This window comes from Papaver somniferum, chromosome 11 (assembly GCF_003573695.1).
Source record: "Papaver somniferum cultivar HN1 chromosome 11, ASM357369v1, whole genome shotgun sequence".
Classification (NCBI taxonomy): Eukaryota; Viridiplantae; Streptophyta; class Magnoliopsida; order Ranunculales; family Papaveraceae; genus Papaver; species Papaver somniferum.
Window position 1 is genome coordinate 138428362 of NC_039368.1, and position 9207 is coordinate 138437568.

The window sequence follows — 9207 nt, forward strand, 5'->3', positions numbered from 1 at the left end:
AATTGAGTGGCTATTTCTGGGAAGCATATAATCTATGTATCTTATATTATATATTGCCGAATTCATTGAACATGACTGAAAAACGGTAGGATTCATGTCTTTCAGTTTTCCTTCGATGCGTTGAATTGGTGGTTGAACACCAAGTGAGACTAGCCTAGCTAACTACATTTGCTACTATACAAACAAGTGTCACTGTAGTACAATGGTAAAATTGTTGGACGAAGATACTGGTGTTTTAACTTGCCAACATTTAGAATGGGGAGGATGTTCTTTCTTTTTACCCTGCGATTTGGGCTTCTAGGTAGAAGGCCCTTAACAGAAAGTTAAGAAAAAGAAATCGGCGTTTATTAGAAACTCCAAGAGAAAAATGAAACAGAAGTTACAGAAGCACCTTCAGCCTTAGGGTTTAAGAAGAAGAACGCGATGGAGTCGAGATTATATTGATGAGAAATCAAACCCTGATTACATCAATGGGAGAAGTAATTTTTCATTCTAGGTTTCGTCATAGACGATCTCATCTGAAGAGTAAAACAGTCGATACTCTTCTCAAAATCATCTCTTTATGTGCTGATGATGATCAAGAAGAGTCTCAGATTTCTTCTCCAATTGTTTCTGATGCCCTAAATTCAGGTATTTGAATCAGACCCTTTGATTTTCTCATCTTTGATATCAAATATTGCTTGTAATTAGTCTCATTTTGCAAGATTTTTTTTTGTTGATTTTAATGTGTTGTTTTGTTATTAAGGTGTTCGAAGAAATGACTCAGAGAATGAATTAGTAAAAGATAAGAATGTTGAAGTACTTTTAGGTGAGTGTGAAAAATTATCTATTGTGAATGATTTAAGTGTTGATGATTATTCAATTGAGAATGAGAATTTGTTAACTGAGAATGTGAATTGGGCGATGGCGAGTAACTTATTGAGTGATGAAAATGTTGAACCTTTAGGAGTAGAAGATTCGAGGATTTTAGATGGGGTTGCTTCTTCGGTGGTTAAGAACTGTTCTGATAATAACATAGAGGAACCACAACAAGGAAATGTTGATGAGATCAAAGTTGTTGATGAACACGTAACGGATGAAATTCGGGAACCAATTAGAATTACAGAAGATATGCAAATGCAAAGTTCTTCTTCTGAGCAGAATGTTGTGAATGGAGTGGGAGGTGAATCTCAGTGGGGAGAGATGGGTTTGACGGAACCTGTTAATTTGGACTCTTCCATTCGTTGTCTCACTGATATGGACATTGAAGACGATGAAATCCCCGATGGTTTAGGTCTCTATAATGAATTTGTCAGTTTAATACATGAGGGTCTTGCACAAAATGAAGAAAAGAGTGGTGGCGAAGACCATATTTATTATGAAGTTATTAAGGAGCGTGAGGTTGAGAATGAACATCAGGATGATACAGGGGCAGAAGAAAATCATATGTCGTCAACTTGTATTCAGGGAGAAATTCAGTTGAAAACGAATGGAGGGAAACTTGATAGAAATCTGAAACGGGGTTATGGGGATGATTTGTTGCAAGGTGCAGGAGATAGTGGGAAGGAAAATGATGAGGCCAATGTGGATGCAATAACAAAAAGGGTATGTTTGAGTGATAGAAATCTTAAAAGAGGTTATGGGGATGATTGGTTGCAAGAAGTAGGGGATAGTGGAAGGGAAAATAGTAAATCCAAAGCGGCTGCAGCAACAGAAGAGGTAGGCCTTTGTAATAGAAAACTGGAACGGGGTTATGAGGGTGATTGGTTGCGAGATTCAAGAACTAGTGGGAAGGGGAATGGTGGTGCCAAAGCGACTGAAACAACAAAGAAGGTACTAGCATATGATCTTTATCATACACATCTGATTGTTTACTCGTCTTTTTTCGTAGTTTATGAATCTGTTTTGTGGCAGTAATCTGTCCTTAAAGTAATGCGTTGATGTTGGTTATTAGTTGCAGAACACTAAAGTAGGTGAAAAAAGACCAATAATTCTTAGTAAAGAAATAAAAGCTAAGAAAAAGGTATCTCATCTCATCTCATCTCGGCTTCTCTTTTATTTTATTTTTGTTGGTGTTGGGTAGTACTCTATAGGTTGATTATTATATTGTCATCCAGATTAAGAGCACAAACAAAATTAGTTTCATATTATAGAACTCGCTCAATTTGCTTTGGTATCTTATGCTGATTCTTTTCCCTATATTCTGAAATGTAGATGAACGAGAGAAAAAAGAGAGCACAAACGCGTAAAGAACAAGGAGTCAAGAGGTTGAGAATTGAACCACCAATTTCAAAACCAAAAGTACCAAAGTATTGCGAATTTTATCTTAAAGGAATATGTCAGAAGGTAGTTCATCTTTTTCTGTTGTTTTTTCTCTCGCATCTCTTTTCTACGGCGTCTAACATTTTCTTGAACTGTTTTCTTATCAGCGCGATTCCTGCAAATTTTCCCATGATACAACTCCATTGACGAAATCCCAGGTACGATCATTTCAATCTTCTGTAAAATACCTTTTAGTAGTAGATTTTGAGCAATCAGTCCTTTATTCTTTGTTTCAAATTCGTTTCTGGGAGACCTTGGTTGCATGTTATATCTCTTCATTTTAGTAATTTCTTTTCTCCCTTCTCTGACCCATCATTTATTTCTCACAGCCGTGTAAGTTTTTGGCACTCCAACAGTGCTTGAAAGGTGATGACTGTCCATTTGATCACCAACTCGCCAAGTATCCATGTAGCAACTACGCCACCAGCGGTTCTTGTTTTAGAGGAGATAAATGCCTTTTCTCGCACAAGGTATGTTAGTATTCTACTAGTTTTCATTTGTAGATGCTTCTAAGATACTAAGTTCCTTATACTTGGGTTGACCTGTTTGCTGACCTACACCCCTCAATAGATCACTTGTTGGATGTCGGATCACCCTCATGTGTGGTCTGTAGTAATGGTGGTTATCTTTAGGGTCATCTTAAACTAAGCTCAAGTGTGCTTTTCATTCTGTCACTTATGTTTTACTAATTATTTTCTTCCTTCATAACAGATCGGAAAAACCTCTAAACCATATGACGTTAGCCCAACAGAAGCGGTGTCTCAGCCTTTGCCGAATAACTTAAATTCGAAGAGTAGTCTGAACACAAAGAACATTTCTCCTTGTACACTCAACATCATATCCAGTGGGGCGTCTCTGAAGACCCCCTCGTCAACAGGAAACCAATTCCTCAAGAACCCTGAGCAGAGCGTGCTGGGAAAACTGAGACCACCTGCACAACCACCTAAAGGAGTAACATTACTCTCATTCAGCAAAACACCTCCAAATAACTCCAGTAATAAGGCAGACTCCAATAGCACAGAAGCAAGCACTCGAAAAGATCAAGAGTCATTGAAACCACCCCCAAGTTTGGATGAGCTGTTCCAGAAGAATACAACGTCAACGCCGTCTTCTGCCAGTCAATATTCACAAAACCCACTACAGAACGTGCAAAACAAGAATTCAGCTAAAAGAGCACCGTCATCAACCTTAAATTTTGCAGCTAAATACGAATCAGAAATGAAGAAGAATCGGTCAAAAACTCCCACCGGCTTGAGCACCACCAACACCACCACCGACAGTAGTAAGACACCGACTAGCACTGCCAGTTCAAGCATTGATAACATCCAAAATCGATTACTCAAAGCTTCTCCGTTACTTCAAGAATTCTTGTTTGGTTTTGGTGGTACTGATGGTAAACTGTAATTTGCAAAAACAAAAAACCATTTCATTCATAACTGTAAGTCCTTCTCAGACAAGTTTGTGAAGCCGTCTGAACAAGAAGCTCCTGAACTATTGATCGAATAGGTGAAAGCTACTTTGAAATGAAGGTTTTGATGAGATGCATATGCGGTGGTACGTTGCCTTCTCCCTCTTTGTTTACTGCTGAGCTCTATGCTTGTTTTTAGGAATTGATAATGGTCACCTCTCATAAGGACAGCGTGAAGAATATCTGTCATGGAGTAGTTTGCTTTATTGCCAGTTTGTCATGAAGTTTTTCTAGACCTTCTCTATGCTTCCTAAGTTTATTAAATTGGTTTATATTAGACAGGAATTGTATTTGCTTTTGGAAATCGTAGACATACTGTAGATCTCAGTTTTGCTGATTTCCATACATCCGTGGACAAGCAATTCTATGTCCAGAGCGGATAGCATGGATATGCTGAATTTTACAGTAGAATTTAGATTGTAGTCATCTTCTACTTTGAGCTGTTTTAGCAGATTACTAAGATTTTAAATCCTCCACGTTTGTTAAATTCCACAACGGAGCAGTGACAATGGAATTAGCAAAGTAATTGATTGATTTTTCTGTTTGGATTGGAATTGGGTTTTCGATATTATATGAGTGTTATGTTGTTTTTGAGCATGAGAAGGCATGGACAAGCTTAATGATTAGTGCAGTATTTCTTATTGATAAAAGATTTAACATGATTTCTTTGTGATGCCTATGCTGTGAGGTAGAAAGTAGATTTAGCACTACGGATCAACTCGTGTGTATGTTCTTAATTATTTGTACTCTTGAGATATTCTCATGGTTTCTTCCAGGAATTTTCATAGTTACTTATCCAGCTGTTTTCTGTGGGAAATGCTGTTTCTGCGTATTTTTCTTCTTTGAAAGCTGAAAGCTGTTAGAATGGAGATTCTACCTTTTAGTTTTAAAGGTTTAAATTATATGAACCCACTCCACTGTATCCAAAGTTCTGACCCAAACCAAATTCCTAATTATACACGGTGAATTCTCCCGCAGCTGCCTGGTTAATTTTCAATTGTGATGATGCTTGGAATGATACTACTAATTATGGTGGAATAGTAGTTTTGCTTTTAGTTCAGATAGATAATATTGTTTGCTGCCTGATTTCTTGAGCATCTTCACCTGTTTTTCAGAAGGGGAAAGGGTGCAGAAAGGGAAGGAAATCTAAAGTTAATGTATCATCGGAGTGGCTAACTTGGACATGACAAAGGAGAAGAAAACACCTAAAGTTAAACCCCTGAAAGATGAAAGTTTCGGGATTGGTATTCTGAGGTATCTAATTGACCCTTTGTTTTCTTAGTTTGTATTTGCATATTATATAATGTGATAGTGCTTAGATCTGTAAGGAATGTGAATTCTGCTCTCTTGTTTTGTGCAGGTAGCAGTGAACTGATCGACTACTATGATATATCTGGGTGTTATATCCACAGGTCATCTACCATGGCTATTCGGGAAATTAAGCAAGTGGGTGAACATTTTTAAGTTACTGAAATCCTTCAATACCTATATTAGCTAGAAATTAGGATTATTTTTTGAATGTCATTTTATAGAATATATTGATCTGATATGATGATGTTACTAATTTACACTGTTGTCCATATGCAGACATTCTTCAGTGCAGAAACTAAGAAAATGATGATCAAGAGTCACTACTTGTCTTTGTTTGTGTCTGCTACTGCCTTACAAACGGAGAAGGATCACATTGAGGGCTTCGCTCCAGAGGTGAGAATCTAAATGCATCGTACAACCATATGTTAGCTACTTGTTTTTTGTTCACAGTACACCAGGAAGTTTTTGTTGACATAACTATTAACCTCTCTTTATCATAAGTGTTAGCCTTAGAGTTGGATGTTTTCTTGTTTGCAGATCTTTCTGCAATTGATACTTGTTGCTCTTAGTTCCTCGTTGTGGATGCAGGGTGTTGATCTAAGCATTAGGGCTCAGGTTTTGGCCGTCTCTCTTTAGAGCAGATGCAATTTTAACCTTTTATTTTGCATTTTAAGATGGCGCTGGTAATGGATTCTGTCTTGCTATTAGATACTTAAGGCTAAAAATTTCAAGGGTAGTAGAACTTCCTAAGTTACCAATGCTAGACTTTTTGCAAGGGTAGTAGATGTTTCAACATAAATCTGAGCCAAGGAAGTCAATTTTTCAGGAGAACAACCTCAGTGTTCCATATTCTTGTGAACAAATACAACTAGTTCGGAGGATAAATAAAATCTGTGATTTCAATGGCTAGATTGTGTGCTGGCAATTAAGAAACTTTATTTTTTGGTGCTGGTGATGGCGAGGTTGCTTTGTTTTTTTGCCTACCTTTGTATCGCTATCTTTCTGCGGTTATGACCTGAATAACACTCAAGAAGAAAGACAAAACACTAGTAGCAGTTATGTCATGGTTCCCATTTATGGATATGTTTCGGTCTCGGCTTCTCTTTAACCAATCATTTAGTCGCGAGAATCATTTCATCTGGAAACAAGGCCAATGTTCAGGACTAGTAATTCACCCTGCTTGTATTAATTCCAGAGGTATTGTCTTACCATTCACGAGCTCTATGTTTCATGGATATTTTGAAACCTTCCTTCTTGTAACTTACATAGGACAGGTAGCGTTTATGACATGTAAAGACGGGTTAGAGGAAAGCTGACGCAGCTCCTGCATCAAAAGCAAAAACTGTAGACAATTTTGGATGTCTTTTTGCACATTGACGAGTTATGAATGTAACTGAGCTTGATTTTTGTGCTGCCATCTAAAGTTCCAGTTGAACAGATCTATAATGCTCATTTTACTTGGCCTCTGAAGACCACACTTCATTGTGTGCACAGGGGTATTTTCTGGCAAAAAGAATTAAAATCATTTAGTTGAGTCAGATCTGACTCAAAAGATAAACACAATTTGTCAGGCACTAGTGAGTCAGACCCAGATGACTCAGGTGATTCGAGTTAGATCCAGATGACTCGGATCTGGAAAAGGAAAAACAAAACAAAAAGGTTGCAAGTCCAGTTCTGCTATTATTTGATTAAATTCCTACTCGGGAGGCTGTCGTTTCTTAACTTTGTTGTATTAAGTGATGGTTGCAACTTGTAACAAGGGTGTTATTGAGGAGATGAGAATTGAGTCACACAGGTTAAACATTGTCCACCCAGTCTAACTGATTCTGATTTTCTTATAAACTTATTTATTCGCCATGCTTTAGTAAGAAATTCTTGCTGACGGTGTATGTGATCTTGTCTTATGTTGCAGGGCCACCTTTTGAATATGGACAGGAAGAAAGCTATAATGATGGCCATGATGGAGAAATGACTTTTTTTTTATGGGACCTTAACTGTACCAGTCAATCAAATGGCAGAAGCATGGGCATGTACGCCCTCTCACTTCACAACCTGCAGCGGATATGTAGTGTTTTAGTTGGAACTTCCATTAACCTGCGTAAATTTCTCTTGAAACTTGGTGATCACATAAATGTATGTCTGGCGCATCTGGATCAACATCTGAAACATGAGACAGCGATCTGCTCAAGGAGGTGCTAAAATTGGGGGTCCATAATCCATATCATCATATTTGTGATTCTGCATAGTACTATCTGGTTAAGCTAAATGTTCCATATGGTGTGCTGACTTGCTCTGTCAGAAGGTTCTCTTTAGCCTGGGATTATGTGTTAAATTTGGTACCGTGCATCACTGAGTTAGATTGAGGGAAGGCCTTAATGAGTGTCGAATTAGGGAGAGCTACTTCTGAATTGAAGGATTTGCTGAGAGGAATATGAGGTATTTAGTATATCTGAATTCAAATTTCTTATGTACATTGTCTTTTTGGCTTTTGTTTGGCGTGCTGCCTCCCTTTATGAATTTAGCTCAGATTTTAACCTATAGTTGCCACTTTTGTTGTTTTTTCCTAAATGTTTATAATGTGCACGCCCACTTTAAACTTTGGTAGAGATTATGAATTCATGGTTTCTGAACCCTTAACTCCTGAAGTACAAATTCATAATGAAAAAGTACAACTGCACGAAAGCGATGACAAAAATCCTGTCAAAGCTAGGATATATTATTGTGCATGTTTCTTTAGACTTTGTTCAAGCACAGTAGATATACAGCCGCACTAGAAAGGGTGGTTACCAGATTACATAGACCGGCCTATGCAATTTAGTTGAAATTCCTACCGAAACACTTTTGACACATAATTAAGGTACTCGTGACTCGGGTAGCCGTTAGTTGCAAAACAACCTGAAAGGCTTTGTCATTGCCTTTTGCTGTTTAATCCACGTTTGTGGAATGAAGGAAAAAAATGTTTCTCACCGCTCATGAATTGAATTCTATGTTGCTCTTAATTTTGCCACTTTGTATTTTGGGCCTTGGACTTGGCCTTTTTTTTTTATATTAAAAAGAGAACAGAAGCTCTAGAAAGAGCAACTTAGTCCAAAATTACAGCAATAGTTTGAGAATCATCTGGGCCAATCATAGCTCCAAGAGGATCCCTAGCCAGATTAGAAGAGTTATTACAGTAATCCTGAATGATAGAGTTTGGACTAGACTGTAAAGTTTGCCAAAAAAATTTCAAGTTGGTACGTTTCCAGTTCATGTTCTGGAATAGAAGAGAAGTGCTAGTGATCCTAGCTAGTTTAGCAGCATTGTTTTGATGCTGACTATCTAATTTAGTGAGATTTCCCAAAACAAAGTCGATAACTCCTAACTTCCTATCTTCAATCGTAGAGTTTTCTTGGAACCGTTGTTGTACTGCAATTTTGTAGGCTGTGTGAATGGCTTGTAGAATATCATCCTCTTCTGCTTCAAAGTTGATATTCATCTTCTTCATCTCTTTTCCCCAGGTCAGTGCTAGTTGAGCTCCTCTGCAGGCTCTGCTTGATCTACTGAGTCCAATTGCTGGGTCTTTAACATTCCTGGCTCCCATGCATTGGCCTGAGAAAGAAAGAGCCGCCAAAGCAAAGTTAGTATACTGAAATCCATCACCATTACCCAAATTATTATAAACTTCCATAATATGTATGCTAATAGTGATTCCAAATTTTTCTTGTTGTTGTCTGCCTCTGGTGTGAGTGCTCAAGTTATCCTCAGCACTGCTAGCTTGATAGTAGATATTGTTTAAGATATGACTGGGTTTGTGAAGAACCCTGTCATGGGAGCAAAGGTGTTGAGTGATTTTCAAAGCAGTAGCAGCAGCATTATGATCAATGTTTCTTAAAATTTTGTCACATCTAGCTATCCAGATAAACCAACATATGGTAGCATAAGAAGAGTTCCAACTGGTTGTGGTATTGTCGGGTGAAAACCAACTATTAAACCAATCATTAAAAGATCTGTGATTAATAAATAGCTGGTGGTTCTCCCCGAAGAGATTCCTCCAAACATCTGAAGCAGCAGGGCAGGCTAAGAGCACATGAGTAATGTCTTCATTTGCACACTTGCAGATATTACAGAGAGGGTCAATATAGGTTAGG

At 37.9% G+C, this 9207-nt stretch overlaps 1 protein-coding gene across 6 annotated transcripts; it reads left to right on the forward strand.

Moving 5' to 3' along the window:
- Positions 1–381: 381 nt before the first annotated feature.
- Positions 382–7620, forward strand: LOC113322998 (zinc finger CCCH domain-containing protein 65-like). 6 transcript variants are annotated; one of them, XM_026571216.1, is made up of 13 exons: positions 382–630; positions 746–1812; positions 1934–2002; positions 2194–2325; positions 2409–2459; positions 2631–2771; positions 3013–3855; positions 4885–5023; positions 5130–5215; positions 5357–5473; positions 5618–5695; positions 5907–6875; positions 6993–7620. In XM_026571216.1, exons 1-7 carry the CDS (start codon positions 444–446, stop codon positions 3703–3705), a joined length of 2340 nt encoding a protein of 779 aa, XP_026427001.1. In that variant the 5' UTR covers positions 382–443; the 3' UTR covers positions 3706–3855; positions 4885–5023; positions 5130–5215; positions 5357–5473; positions 5618–5695; positions 5907–6875; positions 6993–7620. The 6 variants fall into 6 exon arrangements, with proteins under 6 accessions (XP_026427001.1, XP_026427000.1, XP_026427003.1 ...); XM_026571215.1 differs by having other exon boundaries at positions 5618–6875; XM_026571218.1 differs by lacking the exon at positions 5907–6875.
- Positions 7621–9207: the final 1587 nt, after the last annotated feature.